Source organism: Geotrypetes seraphini, chromosome 11 (assembly GCF_902459505.1).
Source record: "Geotrypetes seraphini chromosome 11, aGeoSer1.1, whole genome shotgun sequence".
NCBI classification, from domain to species: Eukaryota; Metazoa; Chordata; class Amphibia; order Gymnophiona; family Dermophiidae; genus Geotrypetes; species Geotrypetes seraphini.
The window spans coordinates 6388592-6415241 of record NC_047094.1 but is presented as its reverse complement, the minus strand read 5'-3'; the positions used below and the strand labels follow the sequence as shown (position 1 = coordinate 6415241).

Sequence of the window (26650 nt, the reverse complement as noted above, 5' to 3'; positions counted from 1 at the left end):
AACCTCAAGCTCCCTCCAACTCTTCCGCAAACACCTAAAAACCTGGCTATTCTCAAAACTGTAACACTTCCCCCCTCTTAGTTCTCTCACCTTCCCCCTTTACACCTAACTCTTTAATCTCTCCACTGTAGTTCCTCTCTCATCTTTCTTCCTGTAAACCGTGCCGAGCTCCGCATTCGTGGAGATGGTGCGGTATATAAACCCAAGGTTTAGTTTAGTTTAGTTTAGTTTATAATGTGCCAGGATCTTTATTACATTTAATACAAATTGGAGTATCTATTAAATTCGCATGAAAAGCTTGCAAGTGTTTTAAAAGAATGCATCATTTCCATCCCCTCTGCAATCTTCCTCCATAGCACCTACTAGGTTGCATTATTCACGCGGGATCCAGTTGCGATGTAAATAAATTGTGTTATTAGTCAAAGGCATGCGCTAACTTCATTGAAGACGGAGCCTATTTGGGCTGTGTTTTGGCTAAATAGCTTTCACCAGGGGTCTATGAACCAGTGTCCGAGCGTGTCCATGAATTCGCTCGGCAGTTTTACTCAGCGTTATCGTCTAGGACGAAGTTCAACTTTGTGGAGCTCAGATACTAGGTGTTTTCTCAAAATTCATTGGTGGCGTCTTACGATACTTTAACACAGTGGTTCCCAAACCTGACCTGGGGGACCCCCCCAGCCGGTCAGGTTTTCAGGATATCCCTAATGAATATGCATGAGAGAGATTTGCATACCTGTCACTTCCATTATATGCAAATCTCTCTCATGCATATTCATTAGGGATATCTTGAAAACCTGACTGGCTGGGGGGTCCCCCAGGACAGGTTTGGGAACCACTGCTTTAACACTTTAGGTGTGCTGTGCGTGGCTTTTTGGCACTTTGGGGTCCTTTTACTAAGGCATGCTGATTTAGCGTGTGCAAAATGCTAACGCGTCCATTATATTCCATGGACGCATTAGCATTTAGTAAAAGAGAGGGTTTATTATCTTCGCAGCCAAGGACCCCTGAAGAAGGCACTCATATGCCGAAACATGGACCGTGTAGGGTCTCACCTACCTTCTGGCTCTACACAATCTCTACAACACGCCAGCAATTGGCTTATTGTATCTTTAGACTGATCTGACCAGCCTAGGCGATTCTGCCTCACAGATCAACAGCAACCAGAGACTATTTTGAGATCATTTGGTGTTATAAACGAGTTTTCCACTCCATGCTTACCTTTCTAGGAGTCAAAACTTGGACTGGCCTTACAGAAAGGACCAGAACTGAACCATGCCACACCATCTTCTGAAGAAAATTGAAAACCCATCTGTTCGATACTTAAACTCCTTTACTCTCTCCTCTCTCCCTTTCCTCTCCCTCCTACCTATCCACCTCCTCTCTCTCCCTCCTCTTTCTCTCCCCTCTTACGTCTCTTTACAGTTGCCTTGAGTCTGCATAGGTATGAGCGACGCACAGATAGATTAGATTAGAAACATAGAAATATAGAAACATAGAAGCATAGAAGATGACAGCAGAAAAGGGCCATAGCCCATCAAGTCTGCCCACTCTAATGACCCACCCCCTTGATTTTACCCCTCCTAGAGATACCACATGTGTATCCCATTTCCTTTTAAAATCTGGCACGCTGCTAGCCTCAATCACCTGAAGTGGAAGTTCATTCCAATGATTGACCACCATTTTGGTGAAGAAGAACTTCCTGGTGTCGCTATGAAATTTCCCACCCCTGATTTTCAGCGGATGCCCTCCTGTGTTCAAGGGACCTTTAAGAAAGAAAATATCAGGGGTAGGGAACTCTGGTCCTCGAGAGCCGTATTCAAGTCAGGTTTTCAGGATTTCCCCAATGAATATGCATGAGATCTGTTTGCATGCACTGCTTTCAATGTATATTCATTGGGGAAATCATGAACACCCGACTGGAATACGGCTTTCGAGGACCGGAGTTCCGTACCCCTGGATTAAATTATTGGTTATATTGTTTTTCTGTTCTTATTATTTCTAGTTTGTTTATAATAAACCTGATAACATCCAGCCCATCTTCTCCACTTTTTTCTGTATTATCATATACAGAACGTTTTGTTTTCATCAGGGGTCTATGAACCAGTGCCTGAGTGTGCACACGAGATCGGAGTGGAAGGCAGGAGATAGAAAAAAGAGTGCGACGTTCAGGTGCAAGTCAGTGTGTCTTGGGCGTACTTGGATGGTTCATAGACCCCCCCCCCTAATGAAGGCTGTCTGTCTTCAAACAAATTTCAGCATGTCTTTGGACTGGAATATATGTAGCGTTGGGTTTACCTTCTGTTTTATGTTGCACACATGAGAACACTATCGGGAAAGGATGTGCACTCTTTGCAAAACAATACAAAAAGAGCACAATTTTTTAAAAAAAAGTGTGCACTATTATGAAAAAAAAAGCCTAAAATTTTTTGAGGAGGGGTCCCATGATTTTGGCCAGAAAATAACAAAAGACCGTACAGGAAATATTATTGACATTTCTCATGTCATATTAAGGGCTCCTTTTACAAAGGTGCACTAGCGAGATTAACACACGTGACGTTTCATCACACGCTAACCCCCGTGTTGGCCATAAACTTACCTCCTGATCAAGAGGAGGTGGTAGCGGCTAGCGTGTCCGGCGGTTTAGCGTGCACTATTACACACGTTAAACCGCTAGCACGCCTTTGTAAAAGGAGCCCTAAGACGCTAGGAAGTTCTTCTTCACCCAGAGGGTGGTGGACACTTGGAATGCGCTTCCAGAGGAGGTGGTTGAGCAGAGTACGATTTTGGGTTTCAAAAAGGGATTGGATGAGTTCTTGAGGGAAAGGGGATCCAGGGGTATAATGAGTAATAGATCACTACAGGTCATTGACCTGGAGGGCCGCCGCGGGAGCGGACTGCTGGGCGTGATGGACCTATGGAGGCATGCAAATCCATCTCATACATATTCATGGTGGAGATCCTGAAAACCTGACCTGGCTCTGGCTCTCGAGGACTGGAATTGACTACCCCTGCCTTAGGGAGTTTCTCAGGCAGGGTGCTTAGGCTGAAGGGGTTAAACATTCTCAAAGAGGTGGGCTTTTAGGCTGGAATTAAATAGACGTTACTTATGTGGAGGGATTTCATTGCCCTTCCCCCCGCCTCCCATCACCGGAGATTCAAGGCAGATCCTCAGCGCATCAAAATGCCAAACCTCCACCTGGCCTGAATTCTCTGAACGCTTAAGAAGATTATGAGAATAATGGCTGCTGTTATCCACTTCATTGTTCTCTGACAACACAACCGCGCTCATTTCAAATGCCACTGACACATTCTATTCTCTCCAAAGACACTCAAGATCCTACAGACAGCAGAAAAAAATACTGTATATAAGAACTGGAAATAATAAACAGAACTTCCCAGCCCGGCGTTCTCTTCCAACACAGGAAGTGTGAAAAAAGCCCAGCCTAACCAATGCCGTTGTGAAAATAATCCCATCAAATTAATAAACTGCACTATCTTCAAGGAATGGTGAGCGGTGACTGTGAGTGGCAAAATCAGCCCTGGATTTTCAAGGACAGGCTACATGGGGAGAGGGGGGGGGCTGGGACTGAATATCAAGGGCTAATTTTCCCATTGCTAGATACTGGAGCTTCTGCAGGTCTCAGCCAATATTCAGCCGGGGCCCTTATAAGACAGATATAGGGGCACCGGTCAAGATCCACTTTACTGCATCAATGATGACTGGAATCTAATCCAGTCTAATATTTATGAGTTGTATGTCTAGTAGCGCTATATCAGTGGTTCCCAAACCCTGTCCTGGGGGACCCCCAGCCAGTCGGGTTTTCAAGATATTCTTAATGAATATGCATGAGAGAGATTTGCATACCTGTCACTTCCATTATATGCAAATCTCTCTCATACATATTCATTAGGGATATCTTGAAAACCCGACTGGCTAGGGGTCCCCCAGGACAGGGTTTGGGAACTACTGCGTTACAGAAATGAGTGGTAGTGGTGGTATAAGTGGACAGAAGCTCCTTCTCTCCCACTTAAAACACACTCCAAATTAACCCCTAAACTTTTAGTTCACAGGTGTTGACAATTGCTTTTGCAGAGGCATCTAGAGCAGTGGTTCCCAACCCTGTCCTGGAGGACTAGCAGGCCAATCGGGTTTTCAGGCTAGCCCTAACGAATTTGCATGAGAGAGATTTGCATATAATGGAAGTGACAGGCATGCAAATCTGCTCCATCCATATTCATTAGGGCTAGCCTGAAAACCCGAATGGCCTGCTGGTCCTCCAGGACAGGGTTGGGAACCACTGCTCTAGAGGTTATTTTTGCAACGTTCAACAAACAGGTCTCTACAAAGGAAGAACAACTCAAGACATAGAAGAGATACAGAACAAATCCAAGTTCTTCCATGAGCTTTGTCTCATTAGACCAGGGGTGGGCAACTCCGGTCCTTGAGGGCCAGAATCCAGTCAGGCTTTCAGGATTTCCCCAATGAATATGCATTGAAAGCAGTGCATGCAAATAGATCTCATACATATTTATTGGGGAAATCCTGAAAACCCGACTGGATTGCGGCCCTCATTATTGCAACTTTCACGCCCCTGTCATGCAGATACAGAATAAATCCAAGTTCTTCCATGAGCTTTATCTCATTAGATTAGGGGTGGACAACTCTGGTCCTCGAGGGACAGAATCCAGTCGGGCTTTCAGGATTTCCCCAATGAATATGCATTGAAAACAGTGCAAGCAAATAAATCTCATGCATATTTATTGGGGAAATCTTGAAAACCCGACTGGATTGCGGCCCTCGAAGAGGGACTTTCACACCCCTGTCATACAGATACAGAATAAATCCAAGTTCTTCCATGAGCTTTGTCTCATTAGACCAGGGGTGGGCAACTCCGGTCCTTGAGGGCCAGAATCCAGTCAGGTTTTCAGAATTTCCCCAATGAATATGCATTGAAAGCAGTGCATGCAAATAGATCTCATGCATATTTATTGGGGAAATCCTGAAAACCCGACTGGATTGCGGCCCTTATTATTGCGACTTTCACGCCCCTGTCATGCAGATACAGAATAAATCCAAGTTCTTCCATGAGCTTTGTCTCATTAGACCAGGGGTGGGCAACTCCGGTCCTTCAGGGGAAATCCTGAAAACCCGACTGGATTGCGGCACTCATTATTGTGACTTTCACGCCCCTGTCATGCAGATACATAATAAATCCAAGTTCTTCCATGAGCTTTGTCTCATTAGACTAGGAGTGGGCAACTCTGGTCCTCGAGGGCTGGAATCCAGTCGGGCTTTCAGGATTTCCCCAATGAATATGCATTGAAAGAAGTGCATGCAAATAGATCTCATGCATATTTATTGGGGAAATCTTGAAAACCCGACTGGATTGCGGCCCTCGAAGAGGGAATTTCACACCCCTGTCATACAGATATAGAATAAATCCAAGTTCTTCCATGAGCTTTATCTCATTAGACCAGGGGTGGGCAACTCCGGTCCTCGAGGGCCAGAATCCAGTCGGGCTTTCAGGATTTCCCCAATGAATATGCATTGAAAGCAGTGCATGTAAATAGATCTCATGCATATTCATTGGGGAAATCCTGAAAGCCCGACTGGATTGCGGCCCTCGACGACCGCAGTTGCCCACCCCTGCATTAGACCGTACCAACTTAACTCCTGATTGGTACTCATTAAGGTAGTATTTAACATTTCGGTCTGTGATGCATTATTGCGAATTATTCTCATCCTTTATTGCCCCACCCTCGATCTGCAGTTTCTTCCATCAAATCCATGCTTTCCTTTTGGGTCTTGCGACTTCAGTCCACGAACTGGCATCACACGGGTGGCTTTGTCTTCTTGGAGTTGGGAAATTATATCTTCCTGTGAACGGCTCTGCAGATTCACACATCCACACACAGTGAACTTTCCTCAGGCTTGAGGTCAGAGAGACATATCCTGCCTTCCTTTCTCCAATGGGAAGAGAATTGAGTAAGTAATATAACACCCACCGAAGTTCCCACAGTCCAGACCCAGGCATTCAATCTGCAGGAAGCAGTGCTATACATCAGGGAACCATTGCAGTAACTATACCATATACTTTGCTCTGATTCTGAAAATGTTCACTTATGAATTTTGCAGGAGTTGAAGATAATTCTTTTCCATGTTTTGTGTTGTAAGGATATTAGCACGTGAAGACGGAGTCTCCTGCCTGTCAGCCACTTTTGCAGTTGCTCAGGTACAGTTCTTCTAAGATCATATTTACTTAAAAATGTATTAAAATGTACAGAGATTGTAGGTCTGTATCTGCTGTGGTAGTTGCTGTTTCTTAAAGTGTTTATTTCCTTAGCCCAAGCTGTATTTTCTTGTAACTTTAAAGCAATTGAGGGATTCCTTGAACAAAGACAGTGTTGCAATCACCAGCTTTCACAATGGGAGTGTCAGTGGGCTTGTGCAAAGAGAACGGGTCGTAAGGACACCGCTAGCTACTCTGCTATTCCCAGTGAATATGCATGAAATAGATTTGCATGCTATCTCATGCATATTCATTATACAATCCACAATACAAACAAGGAAGCGAAAAATGTGCTTGCATGTAATTTCTTATTACTTTTTAATAAATATGTTTAGCAATTTAACCAATGCCAGGAAGGTGGAAGAAGATATCTTCTTTTTCAAGGGTCCCGCGGCAACAAGGGGGCATCCGTGGAAAATCAGGGGCGGGAAACTGCACGGGGACACCAGGAAATTCTTTTTCACTGAAAGGGTGGTTGATCGCTGGAATAGTCTTCCACTTCAGGTTATTGAGGCCAGCAGCGTGCCTGATTTTAAGGCCAAATGGGATGGACACGTGGGATCTATTCACAGAGAAAGGTAGGGGAGGGTCATTGGGGTGGGCAGACTAGATGGGCCGTGGCCCTTATCTGCCGTCTATTTCTATGTTTCTAACGGGTGGTGGACGCCTGGAAAGCGCTTCCAGAGGGCGTCATAGGACAGGGTACGGTACTGGAGTTCAAGAAGGGATTGGACAATTTTCTGAAGGAAAAGGGGATCGAAGGGTATAGATAGAGGGCCTGGACCTGATGGGCCGCCGCGTGAGCGGACTCCTGGGCATGATGGACCTCTGGTCTGACCCAGCAGAGGCAATGCTTATGTTCTTATGTTCCTAACATTCATAAATTAATCAAATCATCATATCACAACCCACAACCCACACAGTCACAATGAAAACAAATGACTACAGTTTGTCAGAGTCTTTTGATGATACAATGTTCAAACTCCGATCTACGATCTGCCCAAAAGCAAAGCCACGTTCCCTTCTTCTTCCATTTAAACACTTTCACCAAACTTGGTTTCTATTTCCACGAACCAACAGTCCAGAACTTCCTTCTCAAACCATTATCAGTCACGCTCGACACAAGGCTGTGTTTCGCTCCAAAGGCATCATCAGGAGCTGTGACGAGAGGCAGTTCTCATTGCCTACTATAAAACACAAATGCATTTAAAATACAGTACTACACACAATACCCTTCTATTACACAGTATACCCTAAGCCTTACCGGACAGCGTAGCTGGTTTTAAGAAAGGGTTCCTGGAGGAAAAGCCCATAGTCTGCTATTGAGAAAGACATGGGGGAAGCCACTGTTTGCCCTGGATCAGAAGCATGGAATGTTGCTACTCTGGGGTTTCCGGAATCTTGCTACTCTTTGGGGATTCTGCATGGAATGTAGCTCCTATTAGGGATTCTGGAATCTTGCTAATCTTTGAGATTCTGCATGGAATGTTGCTCCTATTTGGGGTTCCAGAATCTTGCTAATCTTTGAGCTTCTGCATGGAATGTTGCTCCTATTTGGGGTTCCAGAATCTTGCTAATCTTTGAGCTTCTGCATGGAATGTTGCTCCTATTTGGGGTTCCAGAATCTTGCTAATCTTTGAGCTTCTGCATGGAATGTTGCTCCTATTTGGGGGTTCCGGAATCTTGCTAATCTTTGAGATTCTGGAATGTTGCTACTTTTTGGGTTTTGGCCAGGTACTAGGGACCTGGATTGGCCACCATGAGAACGGGCTACTGGGCTTGATGGACCATTGGTCTGACCCAGTAAGGTTATTCTTATGTTCTTATAAGTTTCAAGTTCAAGTTTTATTAGGTTTTTATATACCGCCTATCAAGGTTATCTAAGCGGTTTAACAATCAGGTACTCAAGTGACTTGCCCAGGGTCACAAGGAGCAGCACGGGGTTTGAACCCACAACCCCAGGGTGCTGAGGCTGTAGATCCAACCACTGCACCACACACTCCTTCATTCAAAGATTTTTATAATGTTATTACCTTAATACCAATGTGTATTTAACGGAAGAAGAACGCAAAGTGGATTTGCTTTTGGGCAGTTCGTAGATCGGAGTTTGAGCATTATATCATCAAAAGACTCAGACAAACTTTGGTCATTTGTTTTTTACAAGTGTGGGGGGAGGGTTTTCATTGTGATTGTGTGGGTTGTGGTTTGTGATATGATGATTTTATTAATTTATGAGTGTTAAATTGATAAACATATTTATGAAAAAGTGTAAGCCCATTTTCAGCTTCCTTGTTTCTATTGATGCATATTCATTAGGGACAACCTGGAACTTGCTAGGTTTGTCCCAAGAATTAGGGTTGAGAACTCCTGAAATAACTACAGTGGTGCCTCGCATAACGGACGCCTCGCACAGCGAACGCTGCGCACAACGAACTTCAGGTCTTGCTTCCCACAACGAACTTCGTTTCACACAACGAAGTCGCCCGAGCTGCATCCTTCCGCGCAGGCACTGCGCTTAACTGCCCTCTCTCCGCCTGGCTCCCTGTGCAGTGGCGGACCGTCGGCTCGCAGGGGCCCGGCGCCTACTGCTGATGCGTTGGGGGGGGCGGAGCTACTCTCGCCGCTTCCCCGATGCTAGAAAAAAAACAAACACATTGTTGTACAGAAACCAACTGACCTTATTAAATTGACTTTTCTTTCATGCATCTGCTCTTGCGTTCTTTTGTATCCGATGCATGCTTACACTTCTGCATTAAAGCTGCCCTGTACTTGAGATACTATATGGTTACAAGGGAGTCAAGTCTGTCTCTCTGTTTTGGGCTCCAGGAGCCAAACAGCAGCTAAACATGATGTTTTCTCAAACATACACTGGGGTGTCAGGGTAGCCTTTGAGATGCTACACAAAAGAAATGCAAAGGAATGACTGTTTTTTTCCAATGGGAGACAATAGAAAGGGCAGCAAGTCAGTGCACCAAATGTAAATTAAAGGATGTAAATGAACAGTTAAGTCCCAGTTTTTGCCGCTGAGACTCTGCCCTCTCTCACTGTAAAATTAGTCTGTCTTTAAATTTAAAAAATGTGTGTTGTTTTAAAAAACAATTATGTTTTTAGATGTATCTAAATAAACATAATAACAAAAAAATTATCTTTTTTTATGTCATCTTAGCATATTTTATGCCGCAGAACGAATTATTTTTTTTAACATGTATTGTTATGGGAAAACGCGTTTCACATAACGAACTTTTCGCATAACAAACTTGCTCCTGGAACCAATTAAGTTCGTTGTGTGAGGCACCACTGTATATGCAAACTGCCTAGTTAATAGATGGTATATAAATTTTAAAATAAATAAATAAAATCTACTATTTATTATTTCTATAGCACTACCAGACACTCGTAATGCTGTACATTAAACACGCAAGAGAAAGTCCCTACTGGAAGGAGCTTATAATCTAATTATGACAGACACACAGGGCAAAAAGGGCGAATCAGGTCAGGGAGGGATTTACAAGGGCATCTGATGAGGCGGATAGGGGAGGGGCCTATAGAGGGAATGACAAACAAATATGGGTGCGTTACCTGTTGGGCCTTAAACACAGCTTCAAAAAAAGTGGGCGTTCAGCCTAGATTCGAATACCGCTAGAGACGGAGCCCAACTTGCCGAGTCAGGCAGTTTGTTCCAGGCGTACAGCACAGATAGGGACGGATTCGGGAGTTGGCAGTAGAGGTGAAGGGTACCGACAAGAGAGACCTCCAAGGGACGGAGCTCGCGGGGCGGAGTGTAGGCAGAGATGTTGGGGATCCGCAGAGTGAGTCCTTGTGTAGGTCACTAGTATGCGGAATCAGACAGGGAGCCCGTGAAGCGACTCAAGGAGGGGGTAACATGAGCATCAAGACACCGGCAGAATACGAGGCGTGCCGCAGAATTCCGAACAGATTGAAGGGGAGCGAGGTGGCTTAGCGGAAGGGATCCGAAGGGATTTTGGATTTAGCTGTGGATGCTCAGAGCACATTATATGCTTGTTCCTTAAGGGCTTCCAGTGTAAGGGGCTCTTCTACTACAAGGCATTAGGCCCTAAACATTTAGGGCTCCTTTTACAAAGAGGCGCTAGCGCTTTTAGCGCACGCATCGGATTATTTATTTATTTATTTAATTCGATTTCTATCCTGTCCTCCCAGTAGCTCAGAACGGGTTACAAGCCAACTAAACTAAACTAAACTAAACCTTAAGTTTATATACCGCATCATCTCCACGGATGTTGTGGAGCTCGGCACGGTTTACAAGAACTTAAAATATAGGAAGAGAAGGAAAAAAAAGGTTTACATGAACTTTTGGACAGTACAAAGACTATACAGCAACTTAAGTACAGGTTAGGAATGGAGAATTGGGTGCAGGAGGCAGGGGGAATTTTAGGGGGTGGGATGGGGGGTTGATTGCAGTTGGAATTTTAGTTGAAGAGGGGGGTCTTTACCATTTTCCGGAAGGTCATCAATGAGTTCTGTAATCTGATTTGCGGGGGAAGTTGGTTCCAGAGTTGGGGGATGAAGTGGCTGTAGGAGCGTTTGTGGGTGGTTTCAGACAGGAGAGACCTTCCTTGGGGGGGAAGGGGATGTATAGACGTTTCTCCATTTCAGAACGGAGGAGGCTGGTGGGGGTGTACAGGGTTAGCTTGGATCCTACATAGGCTGGGGTGGTGGTGTAAATTCTTTTATGCGCTATTACCAGGGCCTTGAATGCGCAGCATTGGTTGATCAGAAGCCAATGCTGTGCGCGGAGGGCTGGGGAGATGGGGGTCACGGTAGTTGAGGCTATGCAGGAGGCGGATTGCTGCGTTTTGTACACACTGGAGATCTTTTTTGGCCACTCCATTAAATAGGGAGTTGCAGTAATCCATCCTGGAGAGAATATAGGCGTAGAGGAGTTGGGTTAGGTCTGGTTTGGAGATGTAGGGTTTGATCCTTCTCAGTTGGCGGAGACAGTAGAAGGAGGTGGAAACTACTTGAGATATGTGGGTGGACAAAGACAGGTGGCCGTCTAAAGTTACTCCTAGGCTGCGTACCAGATCTGCTGCTCTTAGTGAGGTGGAGTCCCAGGATAGTGTTGGGCATGTGCATTTGGTACTTTTTTTCCCTGATCCATAAAAGTTCAGTCTTGGAGGCGTTCAGCTGTGGTTTGTTGTTTGTCATCCAGGTTTTCATGTCGGAAAGGCAGAGTTGGAGGTTGGTGATTTGGGATGATCGGTTTTCGCCTAGTGTAATAACTGGCTGTGCTTCTAAGTAACATAACATAACATAACATAACATAGTAGATGACGGCAGATAAAGACCCAAATGGTCCATCCAGTCTGCCCAACCTGATTCAATTTAATTTTTTTTAATTCTTTCTTCTTAGCTAAGATTGCAAAGAGCCCATGGAATTTTTATACCTATATTTTTCTAAAATGAATGTTTACAGTGCATGAATGTCCATTTCTCCTGTCTAAAGAACTCACTCAGCTGACTGTCTCAATCCCTAATTCTTCGACCTGCCTGAATTGGGGTTGGTCATTATTTTTATGCATGTCCATTTGAGCTCCTAAAACACAGTTTTAAACACAGCAGTCTTTTATATAAATAACCACTGTCTCTTTAAATATATTCTTTGTGACTCTGTACAGCGCTGCGTACGTCTGGTAGCGCTATTGAAATAATTGCTGGTAGTAGTATTCCGGCTTTTGAGTTATTTACAGTCTCTGTGCCACTAAATCTCTTGGTACACTGATCTCCTCTCATGGTTTTCAATATCACCTCTATGACGATGACGCCCAGATCGACTTCTCCACACCCAGATATCTCTACAGGAATACAGACCCGAATCTCACCCTGCCTGTCCGACATTGCCGCTTGGATGTCTCTCCACCGTCTCAAACTGAACTCCTTAACTTTCCTCCCCCCTCTCGCCGTTCTCTATTTCTGTGGATAACACTATCCTCTTCCCTGTCTCGTCAACTCGCATCCTTGGGGTGATCTTTGACTCCTCTCTCCTTCTCTGCTCAGATCCAACAAACCGCCAAAACCTGTCGCTTCCTCCTCTATATAAGAACATAAGTACATAAGAATTTGCCTCCGCTGGGTCAGACCAAAGGTCCATCGCGCCCAGCAGTCCGCACCCGCGGCGGCCCATCAGGTCTATGACCTGTCAGGTTATCATGATTTAGCCCTATAGCCCCCTTGTTTTTATCTATACTCTTTCCATGCTGATATCTACCCCTATCTGTATCCCTCAATCCTCCTATCCTTCAGGAATTCATCCAATCCTTCTTTGAATCCCCGTAGCGTACTCAGCCCGACCACTTCCTCCGGGAGCGCGTTCCATGTGTCCACAACCCTCTGCGTGAAGAAGAACCTCCTGGCATTGGTTCTAAACTTGTCCCCTTCCAGTTTCTCCGAGTTGCCTATTGTGTTTGTATAATAGAACCAAAATCCGTCCTCTCCTCTCTGAACGCACTACCATAACCCTTATCCACACTCTCATCACCTCAAGCTTAGGGTACTGCAACATACTTCTCTCAGGCCTCCCGCGCACCCATCTCTCACCTCTTCAATCTGTTCAAAATGCTGCTGCACGACTCGTATTCCGTGAGAGCCGCTATTCTCACATTCCCCCTCTCCTCAAGTCACTTCATTGGCTCCCCATCCATTCCCAAATACAGTTCAAACTCCTCTTACTGACTTACAAGTGCATTCGCTCTGAAGCCCCCCAATATCTCTCTTCACTTATCTCCCCCTATGCTCCTCCCTGAGAACTCCATTCATCGGAAAGCCCCTCTTGTCTGTACCCTCCTCCACGGCCAACTCCAGACTCCATCCCTTCTTTCTTGCCACACCGCATGCCTGGAACAGGCTGCCTGAATCAATATGTCGTGCTCCATCCCTAGCAGTATTCAAATCCAAGCTAAAAGCCCACTTTTTTTGAAAACGCCTTCAACTCTTAACCCCCAATCACTGCTGTCAGATACTTAGACCCACTGAATCCTTTTCTCTACCATAATCTCCCCAACCCTGAGATGTCCTGTCTGTCAAAATTAGATTGTAAGCTCTTCTGAGCAGGGAATGTCTATTGTATGTCACACGTACAGCGCTGCGAACGCCTTTCAGCACTACAGAAATGATACATAGCAGTATCACTCACACTTTCTCAAGGAGCTGAAGATGCAGGCACAGAGCGTCAGTGGCGGTGGCAGGAAGAACTCCGACAGCCCCTCCTCTGCTCTCCTTCCAGAACCACTAATATGGATGGAAAACCTTTCATACACTGAGAGATTGGAGAAACTGGGTCTGTTTTCCCCCTTGAGAAGAGGAGACTTAGAGGGGATATGATAGAGACTTACAAGATCATGAAGGACATAGAGAGAGTAGAGAGGGACAGAAAGAGAGAGAGAAAGGGAGACAGAGAGAAAGAGAGAGAGAGAGAGAGAGAGAGTGAAAGGGAGACAGAAATAGAGAGAGAGAAAGAGAGAAAGATTGGAGAAACTGGGTCTCTTTTCCCTGGAGAAGAGGAGACTTAGAGGGGATATGATAGAGACTTACAAGATCATGAAGGGCATAGAGAGAGTAGAGAGGGACAGAAAGGGAGACAGAAATAGAGAGAGAGAGAGAGAGAGAGATTGGAGAAACTGGGTCTCTTTTCCCTGAAGAAGAGGAAACTTAAAGGGGACATGATAGAGACTTACAAGATCATTAAGGGCATAGAGAGAGTAGAGAGGGATAGAAAGAGAGAGAGAAAGGGAGACAGAGAGAAATAGAGAGAGATAGAAAGAAAGAGAGAGAGACAGAAATAGAGAGAGAGAGGGAAAGATTGGAGAAACTGGGTCTCTTTTCCCTGGAGAAGAGGAGACTTAGAGGGGATATGATAGAGACTTACAAGATCATGAAGGGCATAGAGAGAGTAGAGAGGGACAGAAAGAGAGAGAGAAAGGGAGACAGAGAGAAATAGAGAGAGAGAGAAAGGGAGACAGAAATAGAGAGAGAGAAAGAGAAAGATTGGAAAAACTGGGTCTCTTTTCCCTGGAGAAGAGGAGACTTAAAGGGGACATGATAGAGACTTACAAGATCATGAAGGGCATAGAGAGAGTAGAGAGGGATAGAAAGAGAGAGAGAAATAGAGAGATAAAAAGAAAGAGAGAGAGAAAGGGAGAGAGACAGAAATAGAGAGAGAGAGAAAGAGAGAGAGAGAGAGAGAAAGATTGGAGAAACTGGGGCTTTTTTCCCTGGAGAAGAGGAGACTTAGAGGGGATATGATAGAGACTTACAAGATCATGAAGGGCATAGAGAGAGTAGAGAGGGATAGAAAGAGAGAGAGAAAGGGAGACAGAGAGAAAGAGAGAGAGAGAGAAAGAGAGAGAGAAAGGGAGAGAGACAGAAATAGAGAGAGATAGAGAAAGATTGGAGGAACTGAAACTCTTTTCCCTGGAGAAGAGGAGACTTAGAGGGGATATGATAGAGACTTACAAGATCATGAAGGGCATAGAGAGAGTAGAGAGGGACAGAAAGAGAGAGAGAAAGGGAGACAGAGAGAAATAGAGAGAGAGAGAGAGAGATAGAAAGAAAGAAAAAGAGAGAGAAAGGGAGACAGAGAGAAATAGAGAGAGATAGAAAGAAAGAGAGAGAGAAAGGGAGAGAGACAGAAATAGAGAGAGATAGATAGAGAAAGATTGGAGAAACTGGGTCTCTTTTCCCTGGAAAAAAAGGAGACTTAGAGGGGATATGATAAAGACTTACAAGATCACGAAGGGCATAGAGAAAATGGAGAGGGACAGAAAGAGAGAGAGAAAGGGAGAGAGAGAGAGAGATAGAAAGAAAGAGAGAGACAGAAATAGAGAGAGAGAGAGAGAGAAAGAAAGAGAGAGAGAAAGGGAGAGAGACAGAAATAGAGAAAGATAGAGAAAGATTGGAGAAACTGGGTCTTCTTTCCCTGGAGAAGAGGAGACTTAGAGGGGATATGAAAGAGACTTACAAGATCATGAAGGGCATAGAGAGAGTAGAGAGGGACAGAAAGAGAGAGAGAGAGAAATATATATATATAGAGAGAGAGAGAGAAAGAAAGAGAGAGAGAGAGAAAGGGAGACAGAGAGAAATAGAGAGAGATAGAAAGAGAGAGAGAAAGGGAGAGAGGCAGAAATAGAGAGAGATAGATAGAGAAAGACTGGAGAAACTGGGTCTCTTTTCCCTGGAGAAGAGGAGACTTAGAGGGGATAAGATAGAGACTTACAAGATCATGAAGGGCATAGAAAGAGTAGAGAGGGACAGAAAGGGGGAGAGGCAGAAATAGAGATAGATAGATAGAGAAAGACTGGAGAAACTGGGTCTCTTTTCCCTGGAGAAGAGAAGACTTAGAGGGGATATGATAGAGACTTTCAAGATCATGAGGGGCATAGAGAGAATAGAGAGGGACAGAAAGAGAGAGAGAAAGGGAGACAGAGAGAAATAGAGAGAGATAGAAAGAAAGAAAGAGAGAGAGAGAGAGAAAGGGAGAGAGGCAGAAATAGAGAGAGATAGATAGAGAAAGATTGGAGGAACTGGGACTCTTTTCCCTGGAGAAGAGGAGACAGAGGGGATAAGATAGAGACTTACAAGATCATGAAGGGCATAGAAAGAGTAGAGAGGGACAGAAAGGGAGAGAGGCAGAAATAGAGAGAGATAGATAGATAAAGATTGGAGAAACTGGGTCTCTTTTCCCTGGAGAAGAGAAGACTTAGAGGGGATATGATAGAGACTTACAAGATCATGAGGGGCATAGAGAGAGTAGAGAGGGACAGAAAGAGAGAGAGAAAGGGAGACAGAGAGAAATAGAGAGAGAGAGAGAGAGAGAGATAGAAAGAAAGAAAGAAAGAGAGAGAGAGAGAGAGAGAGAAAGGGAGAGAGGCAGAAATAGAGAGAGATAGATAGAGAAAGATTGGAGGAACTGGGACTCTTTTCCCTGGAGAAGAGGAGACTTAGAGGGGATAAGATAGAGACTTACAAGATCATGAAGGGCATAGAAAGAGTAGAGAGGGACAGAAAGGGAGAGAGGCAGAAATAGAGATAGATAGATAGAGAAAGATTGGAGAAACTGGGTCTCTTTTCCCTGGAGAAGAGGAGACTTAGAGGGGATATGATAGAGACTTATAAGATCATAAGAACATAAGAAAAGCCTTCACCGGATCAGACCTAGGTCCATCTAGTCCGGCAATCCACACACGCGGAGGCCCAGTTAGGTGCTCCTTATTGGAGACCCGGATTTCCCGTATCCCCCGATGTGATTTGCAAGAAGGTGTGCATCCAACTTGCGCTTGAAACCAATCATGAAGGGCATAGAGAGAATAGAGAGGGATAGATTCTTCAATCTATCGAAAAATAAAAGATCAAGAGGGCATTCAGAAAAGTTGAAAGGGGAGAGATTCAAAACGAATGCTAGGAAGTTCTTCTTTACCCAACGTGTGGTGGATACCTGGAATGCGCTTCAAGAGGGCGTAATAGGGCAGAGTACGGTACTGGAGTTCAAGAAAGGATTGGACAATTTCCTGCTGGAAAAGGGGATAGAGGGGTATAAATAGAGGATTACTGCACAGGTCCTGGACCTGTTGGGCCGCCGCGTGAGCGGACTGCTGGGCACGATGGACCTCAGGTCTGACCCAGCGGAGGCATTGCTTATGTTCTTATGTTCACAGCTGAACCGCTTGGGGGGAGCAGACCCTACGTGTTCTCTGCTAATGATGCCCCTGATCTCAGAGGGGACGGTGGTGGGAAAAACTATTAAAGTTCTAGAAAACATGGGATAAATACAGAAGATTCTTTGTTACAAAGAAAGAAAGACCTCTAGAGCAGTGCAAGGGAAGGGTAAATTCTTACGGACGGACATCTTCAACATTTCTAAGTTACATCATTCTTTGGTTTTCCAACTTTCATAAGAAGTTGATGCAAAATCCGTGGAGTGCCTCTCAGAATAAAGACTTTTGTCTAAACGACATGCATGATGTCAAATTTCCATTTCATTATATTACATTCCAAAAGCTTTTTAGTCAGTGTCAGAGGTTAAATGAGGAAAGAATTAACCCAGTCAAGTACCGCAGGGGTGACTGGAAGTCCCATATTCAATAACTCAGTGAAGGCAAAGAGCCCAGCATTGCTGGTGAGAGCTCCCTTGATTTAAAAACAAAAAACAGGCAGCATAGCTATTGTAAACCATACAGATAACCTACATATATCGAATGACCTCTGATCTTATTACGCTGTTCAGTTCCAGTCTCACTAGAACATAGCACGGGAGAAACAATGACCGTTTGACGACTGGATCATATTTGATGATTTTTGAGCAGGAAAAAAATCATGAACGCTTCATTCTTCAGAAACTATGAAGAGATTCTAATGACGGCGCTCTAAGTTAGGCATCATTTGACGTCCTAACGACGCTTAACTTGGTTTTAATTGGTTCAAATGGCGCAGTAATTGACTGCGCTGATTAAAATCTAATTAGAATGCCATTAAAACCAAAAAAAAAGTGCCTCCAAAACTAGCACCATTCTCCCGTCTAAGAAGGCGCCTTACGGCGGCTAAGGCCACTATGGGCACCTTCTTAGACGCAATTCTCATGAAAGACAGGCACCGGAAAAGTAGGCCATTAAAACCCTGTCCTGCATTTCCAGCACCTACGCTTCATGTACGATTCTGTAAATGACGCCATTACGTGATTGACACACGGACGGTGCTGTGTTTGCCCGATAATGGCGCCATTTACAGAATCCAGTCCTAAGTGCCTTGAGAGTATGGTAACAGCAAAAAAAACCCCAAAATGTATTTATTTCGATTTATAGCCTGTCCCCCGTCCCCCCCCCCCCCCCCACCACCACTGCTCTGCTGGGATGTCTGTGCGGCCAGTGTACTAAAAATGCTGGTGCAGTGGTTAAAGCTACAGCCACAGCACCCTAAGGTTGAGGGTTCAAACCTAGCACTGCTCCTTGTGACCCTGGGCAAGTCACTTAATCCCCCCATTACCCTATGTACATTGGCTCACAGTCATTCGCATGTGGGACAAAGCCGCGCCGACATTTGATCCCAGACAATTGGGCGCAAGACTCCAGCGCGCCGCAGGAAAAGTTAATTTTAAAGAGCTCCAACAGGGGGTGTGAGGGGGGAACCCCCCCAGTTTACTTAATAGTGGTCGCGCTGCTATAGGGGGGGTTGGTGGGTTGGAACCCCCCATTATAGAGGAAACAACTTTTTCCCGATTTTTTAAGGAAAAAGTTAAGTTTTCTGTATAATGGGGGGGTTGCAACCCCCCCCACCCCCACCCCCAATGGCAGCGCGAACAGTATTAAGTAAACTGGGGGGTTCCCCCTCACACCATCGGACCTCTTTAAATTAACTTTTACAGCGGCGCGCTGGAGTCTTGCGCACAATTGTCTGTGCCAAAATGTCGGTGCGGCTTTGTCCGGCGTGCTTTTGTCCCATCACCGGTACAGTAGATAAGTGTTTTTCAACCTTTTTACACCTATAGACCGGCAGAAATAAAAGAATTATTCTGTGGACCGGCATCGGTCCGTGGACCGACGGTTGAAGAACACTGGGCTAAGTCGTGGGACAGACCCTGTCCATCTCTACCCAATCTCCACCCAGACCCCACCCCCATAATAGTATGAATTGTAACACTATTTTTATATAGTAACATAGTAACATAGTAGATGACGGCAGATAAAGACCCGAATGGTCCATCCAGTCTGCCCAACCTGATTCAATTTAAATTTTTTCTTCTTAGCTATTTCTGGGCGAGAATCCAAAGCTTTACCCGGTACTGTGCTTGTGTTCCAACTGCCGAAATCTCTGTTAAGACTTACTCCAGCCCATCTACACCCTCCCAGCCATTGAAGCCCTCCCCTGCCCATCCTCCACCAAACGGCCATACACAGACACAGACCGTACAAGTCTGCCCAGTAACTGGCCCAGTTCAATATTTAATATTATTTTCTGATTCTAAATCCTCTGTGTTCATCCCACGCTTCTTTGAACTCAGTCACAGTTTTACTCTCCACCACCTCTCTCGGGAGCGCATTCCAGGCATCCACCACCCTCTCCGTAAAGAAGAATTTCCTAACATTGCCCCTGAATCTACCACCCCTCAACCTCAAATTATGTCCTCTGGTTTTACCATTTTCCTTTCTCTGGAAAAGATTTTGTTCTACGTTAATACCCTTCAAGTATTTGAACGTCTGAATCATATCTCCCCTGTCTCTTCTTTCTTCTAGGGCAGGGGTGTCCAATGTCGGTCATCGAGGGCCGCAGTCCAGTCGGATTTTCAGGATTTCCCCAATGAATATACATGAGGTCTAATTGCATGCACTGCTTTCATTAAATGCTAATAGATCTCATGCATATTCATTGGGGAAATCCTGAAAACCCGACTGGATTGCGGCCCTCGAGGACCGACATTGGACACCCCTGCTCTAGGGCAGTGATTCCCAACCCTGTCCTGAAGGAACACCAGGCCAATCGGGTTTTCAGGCTAGCCCTAATGAATATGCATGAGAGAGATTTGCATATGATGGAAGTGATAGGCATGCAAATTTGCTTCATGCATATTCATTAGGGCTAGCCTGAAAACCCAATAGGCCTGGTGTTCCTCCAGGACAGGGTTGGGAACCACTGCTCTAGGGTATACATATTCAGGGCTTCCAGTCTCTCCTCATACGTCTTTTTCCATTCATTTTTCAAAGATACACAATATAATCTTTTTAACAACACACAATGATTAACCACAAAATTAAACTACACAAAGCACACTGACAGCAGATGTAAATTCTCAAAATTGACATAATTCAATCACTAAATTCAAAAATAAAATCATTCCCCCCTACCTTTGTTGTCTCCCTCCCTTGCCTTACCTTGTGACCTGCTCCCGCCTGGCCATTTTATGCTGCCCCCGGTGTTATCTTCAGGCCGATTCCCTCTTCCTCACTGATGCAGTGCACAAAGCTGTGGGCAGCGGCTCCTTGCACGTCCCGTGCCTCATCTGGAAGCCTTCCCTCTGACGTTGCAATGTCAGAGAGAAGGCTTCTGGTTCAGGCGCAGGACGTGCGTAGGAGCCATTGGAGGAGTGTGTGGCGCAGTGGCTGTATCTACAGCCTCAGCACCCTGGAGTTGTGGGTTCAAACCCTGCACTGCTCCTTGTGACCCTGGACAAGTCACTCAGTCCTCCGTAGCCCCAGGTATTTTAGATAGATTGTGAGCCCACGGTGACAGATAAGGAAAAATTCTTGAGTACCTGATTGTAAAAACCACTTAGATAACCTTGATAGGCGGTATATAAAATCCTAATAAACTTGAAACTTGAAACTGCCTGTGGCTTTGTGCACTGAATCAGTGAGGAAGATGGAGCTGGCATCGATCGCACCGTGGACCAGCGGATGAAGAACACTGTTTTGGGCCTGATGCACAGACCGGCAGGAAATTTCTGTGGACCGGCATCGGTCCATGGACCGGTGGTTGAAGAACACTGCATTAGATAGATTGTGAGCCCACCAGGACGGACAGGGAAAATGCTTGAAATACCTCAATAAATTCATGTAAAACATTCTGAGCTGCCCTGGGAGAACAGTAGAGAAAACTGAATAAATCCCAATGGCTTGTTTTTTGCATTTTTTTTTTTTTTCTTTTCGACTTTTTTATTTTTTATGATCCAAAAAGATAGACGAACATCTGAAAAATGGGCTTTTTAGAAAAAAAAAAGATAGACATTTTGCAGTTTTGAAAATGGACCTGGATTTTTGTGTTTCTTCTATAAAATGTCCAAACTTGGATTCAATATGTGTCTAAAATATGTCTAGATTGTATTTGATTCTTCAAAACCTGACGCCTCAGCCCCACCACTCCACCGCAATATTCAGTTTAAAGAGCGGGAAGTTTGATGTGGGTGCCTCATCATTGGCTGTCGGTTCTGTAACGTTATTTAAATCGTTGTCATTTTTAATTTTTGTTTTTAATTTTTTATTTTTTGTTTTTTATTTTTTGCTTTTTATTTTTTATTTTTTGTTTTTTATTTTTTATTTTCGATTCTAAATAGACTTTAAGAAACTTTAAGAAATAAATATTCCAAGACTCTTCCATTTTTAAATGTCATGGTGTAAACTCTAAAAGTTTTTTATATACTTATCTCAGCATAAACCCAGGGAGTCAGACCCGACATGTTTCACAAAGATGTGTTTTATCAAGGGTCTCCCTGTAGGATATAAAAGAGAAAGTTGTCACATACGATTGTATAACCTCTCCCTCCAATCTATAACTAATTTAAGAATAATAATAATCACACTTCAGTGGTGTACTCACCAAGGGCGCCGCTGTCATCCGACTCCACTTTATTCATGAGAAAAGATGGCGGCGGCGTCCTTGGTGAGTACACCACTGAAGTGTGATTATTATTATTCTTAAATTAGTTATAGATTGGAGGGAGAGGTTATACAATTGTATGTGACAACTTTCTCTTTTATATCCTACAGGGAGACCCTTGATAAAACACATCTTTGTGAAACATGTCGGGTCTGACTCCCTGGGTTTATGCTGAGATAAGTATATAAAAAACTTTTAGAGTTTACACCATGACATTTAAAAATGGAAGAGTCTTGGAATATTTATTTCTTAAAGTTTCTTAAAGTCTATTTAGAATCGAAAATAAAAAACAAAAAATAAAAAATAAAAAACAAAAAATTAAAAATTAAAAACAAAAATTAAAAATGACAACGATTTAAATAACGTTACAGAACCGACAGCCAATGATGAGGCACCCACATCAAACTTCCCGCTCTTTAAACTGAATATTGCGGTGGAGTGGTGGGGCTGAGGCGTCAGGTTTTGAAGAATCAAATACAATCTAGACATATTTTAGACACATATTGATTGCTATTAGTCTGGATTATATCAAATAATATTTTTGCCACACGGTTTGCAAACTTGGACTCAGGCATCATATCGAAAATGCCCCTCCATATCTAGCTGATACCCACAACAACTTAGGGAAGACCAATGGTGTTTCAACAGCACATAAGCGCTCCCTTCCGGGGTTAAGAATACCTCCCTTGTTAACATCTGGTTAGCAAAAAAAACTGCTTAAATCATCTGGGAAAAAAATACAATCAACACGTGTACGGTAAGAAGATATATCTGCTTTATTTAACAAGATGAAGGAGGCGGTGAAAAGTCCATTTAAAAGTGACAAGCTTATTGCATTTTGTACACAGCAGGAATATTTTGCATGATTTGTCTCCGTTCTTACGGCCTCTTTTACAAAGCCGGGTGGCACCAGCCCCGAAGCCCTTTAAATCTCTAGGGGCTTCGGGAGCCGTTAACGCGGCTTTGTAAAAGAGGCCGTTAGTGCTGTAGAAAAAAAAAAAAATTCTGCCTAGTTGGACTTCAGTTATATATTTTGAATTTTTCTCCACCAGTTAAGGTAGTCAGTGGAAGAGTTCATATCAGCAATTAAGGAGACAATTGAAAATGTATTTGTTGACAAGATTTTTAGGAAATTAATGTATTATATTCAACTATATATGTACAGTTTTTTATTCTGTTTTGTAAACCACATAGAATTTAATGGCATTGCGGTATAGAAATACATTTTTATGTTATGTTATAACTAGGCTTACCAGATTTTCCAAACGGAAAATCAAAAACATAGTAACATAGTAACATAGTAGATGACGGCAGATAAAGACCCGAATGGTCCATCCAGTCTGCCCAACCTGATTCAATTTAAATTTTTTTTTTTTTTTCTTCTTAGCTATTTCTGGGCGAGAATCCAAAGCTTTACCCGGTTCTGTGCTTGGGTTCCAACTGCCGAAATCTCTGTTAAGACTTACTCCAGCCCATCTACACCCTCCCAGCCATTGAAACCCTCCCCTGCCCATCCTCCTCCAAACGGCCATGCACAGACACAGACCGTACAAGTCTGCCCAGTAACTGGCCTAGTTCAATCTTTAATATTATTTTCTGATTCTAAATCTTCTGTGTTCATCCCACGCTTCTTTGAACTCAGTCACAGTTTTACTCTCCACCACCTCTCTCGGGAGCGCATTCCAGGCATCCACCACCCTCTCCGTAAAGTAGAATTTCCTAACATTGCCCCTGAATCTACCACCCCTCAACCTCAAATTATGTCCTCTGGTTTTACCATTTTCCTTTCTCTGGAAAAGATTTTGTTCTACGTTAATACCCTTTAAGTATTTGAACGTCTGAATCATATCTCCCCTGTCTCTCCTTTCCTCTAGGGTATACATATTCAGGGCTTCCCCTAGCCCCACCCAGTTCCACCCATCCCTGTCCCGTTACACCCCAGTCGTACCCCCAATCCCATCCTAGCTCTGCCCCTGCCTCACTCCCTGCTGCCTGTTCCCGTTGGGAAATCTGAGCATCTGGTAACCCTAGTTCTAACATAACACCAGCTTTACTAGAATGAGAAACGGTCTTTTCTTGGTGTAAGGAATGACTCATTAATTTGTTTTTCTAATTATGGAAATGCATATTTTGTTAACTTTCTAGAAACAAGAGAAGAGAGAAAATGGAGATTTCAGACATTGATTTCCTACAGAATGACAGCCTTCTCCTTGATATTTGGAACTTCACGGAATCTTACGAAGTCCCTCCGGACGTCAGTACCAGCACCATCCTCACGTCTGTGTTTCTCCTTTTGATATGCGTAATAGGATGTGTGGGGAACACCTTGGTCCTCTGGGCAGTTTTCAGATATGTCAAGATGAAAACTGTGACCAACATTTACATTTTAAACATGGCTGCAATCGATCTGCTCAGTGCGTTGGTCTTACCCTTTGACGTCGCTCACAACATCTTACAGGCCTGGCCCTTTGGACCAGTTCTCTGCAAATTCATGTGGACTGTGCATTACAATCCATTCCCCAGTGCTTTTTTTCTCACCGTGATGAGCGTCGACTGCTGTGTCTCTGTGTATCATCCGATGGTGTCCAGCAAGTGGCGGAAGGCAAGGGTGGTCACATTGATCTGTGCCACCGTTTGGCTGTTTGCAACCTTATTGGCCCTTCCAGCCATTATATATACAGATATTCATATAGGTTTTGAAATCTGTACGCTTTATTTTTCACAGGATTTCTGGATCTATTTTTACGATCTTTATATCTTCCTGGTTGGAATCTATGCACCCTTACAAGTTGCGGGTCTCTGCTTCTTCTTAATTGCGGTTAAGGTGAAGTCTTCTGGGCAACCGGTTGGTTCACAAAGGTGTGGCAGCTCCAAAGGGAGCAGAAAGGCCCTGTTTCTCACAGTTGTCTTTCTGATTTGCTGTTCCCCCATAAAAATACTGCTCGTCACCTTACATTATTTTCCACTCACTCCCGACTGGCTCTTCTCCTTCTTGTATGTTCTGGCTGACGTTAGAATCTGTGCTAACCCCATTGTTTGTGGGCTTCTGTTTCGTGATTTTAGAGAAAGTTTTAGGACCATTTTGTGCTTCTGGAGAAAGTCTGGTGCGGAGGCCAGTGACCCACGTGAGAGCAAAGAAAAGACCAGCCACCATCATCACTCTTAATCATTTTCCTTTCACAACCAAGTTGATTCGTCAACAGAGACTAAAACCTTTGACTGGTTTCCTCTCTGTTCAGGAATCCAGATTCCAGCCCAGAAAACCTGGTCTTAGACCCCTAACTGTTTGAGAAAGAACCCCGATATTCTTGCCTCACTCAGTGTATTAAACCATCACAATTCAAATCACCACTCAGTAAAGAGTGTCTTACATTTAACACGCACCTCCATACTGACCTCATAGATATTAGTTGGTGAAAAACCATATCTTGTTAGTGACAACGACCATAAGGACCCCCCTTCTACAATGTAAATAGTCAACACGATAAATATCAACTCGTTTTAAACATGAACTGATATTGACAACTGCAGCAATTTTCATGACCACCATGGATGGTTATGAATTGTTGGCCAACAGTTGATATTTTATCCCCATAAAATTGAACAATAAAGTTAGAGAAAAGGATAAACATCTAATTTAGATTCCAAGTTCCAAGGTGGTATTGGAAAACACCTGGAAACTGCCTTTCTCAGCACTGAAGATCTCAAGAGCCTCATACAGCAGGAGATGAGAAGTGTGTATACCAGAACTCATCGACTGTTCTCGCATTTCCTATCAGACTGCAAAGAAAAACTTGGCTTTGAACCAGAAATATCCTGCCTAAACAGCTTACAGATATGGCAGAGGAGATATATGAATAGGGCTTTCATTCTCTAACATCATAGGTAAAAAAATATGTCTCCTCATCCAATTAGCCTTTATACAGTGGAAACCAATAAAGAATGGTAGACAGTGGATGAATACTTCTCATGCCATGGGTAATAGTTATAATGTATTTTCTTATTGTTATTCCTGCTGTTTCTCTTTTTATTGAACAATGAAAGCCTGCGTTGATTGACTAAGGCGTACCTGCAAAGGATGCTAAACTTGCTCATTCATTTTATGCAATATCTGGGACAATCCTTTAGACACTGATTTTCACTCGTTTATGCTGTTTATACCAAATATTATCAGACTGTGTGACTCCTGACACAGGTGCTTTCACTAAAACACAGCACCTGATCTATAACTGTTTGAAATATAGCAAAGGATCTTTGTTTCAACTTAAGAACATTTTTTTTTTGTACTGGACATTAAATAAATTCTTGAAACCTTTAGTTTGTAGTTTGACTGCCTTGGAGAATCCATTCTTGCACCAGGTTTCCTCTTTTATATGCTTTTTGGGTTTCCCCTATCCTTTTCTTGTTTGTGCAGTCCTTTCAAGGTGTTACTGGTTTCTGCTTAGGAGCAAAATTATATAATGTCCAGAAATACTGTAAATGCTTAAAGGCCAACATATGAAAACACTGAAAGGGGAAGTTGCAGAAGTGAAAGCTGGAAGTGCCTTAAATAGTATTTGTAAAGCCAGGTAGAAACTTTATCTACATAGCTTCAGGGGAATTCTATATATGGCACTGAACTTTTGTTGCTACTTCCATGCCAAATTTTCAGCACAAAAGAGTTCTAACTAATGCAAGGCACCAAAGCGAGGCAGAAACAGCAAGTTTGTATGAAAACTCATTCACCCATTTATAGAATAGTGTGTCCATGAGCATCTGCAAAGGGGAGTGAAGCCATCAAAGGGGCATGGGTAGCTCTTGTGCGTTCCCTTAAAATGCACAGTTGGTGGCATAGTTAGGGGGCAAGAGAGGCAGTCCGTCCCAGGCACTGTCTTGCTAAGGGCGTGGTACCCCTCCCCTCTGCCCCGCCCCTGCTTCTCTTCTTGCCATGCGCATGTGCCCTTTGTCTTCCCCCATACCTTTTT

General features: G+C 43.8%; 1 protein-coding gene across 2 annotated transcripts; it reads left to right on the top strand.

Moving 5' to 3' along the window:
* Window positions 1-5817: 5817 nt before the first annotated feature.
* Window positions 5818-25971, top strand: LOC117345515 (somatostatin receptor type 5-like). 2 transcript variants are annotated; one of them, XM_033914279.1, is made up of 3 exons: window positions 5818-5986; window positions 6176-6233; window positions 23832-25971. In XM_033914279.1, the coding sequence occupies exon 3, from the start codon at window positions 23851-23853 to the stop codon at window positions 24850-24852; it is 1002 nt and encodes a 333-aa protein (XP_033770170.1). In that variant the 5' UTR covers window positions 5818-5986; window positions 6176-6233; window positions 23832-23850; the 3' UTR covers window positions 24853-25971. The 2 variants fall into 2 exon arrangements, with proteins under 2 accessions (XP_033770170.1, XP_033770169.1); XM_033914278.1 differs by lacking the exon at window positions 5818-5986 and adding an exon at window positions 6011-6078.
* Window positions 25972-26650: the final 679 nt, after the last annotated feature.

Bases quoted from the DNA above. Each gene is read 5' to 3' on its own strand.
- LOC117345515 (XM_033914279.1), top strand. From the start codon at position 23,851: ATGGAGATTTCAGACATTGATTTCCTACAGAATGACAGCCTTCTCCTT.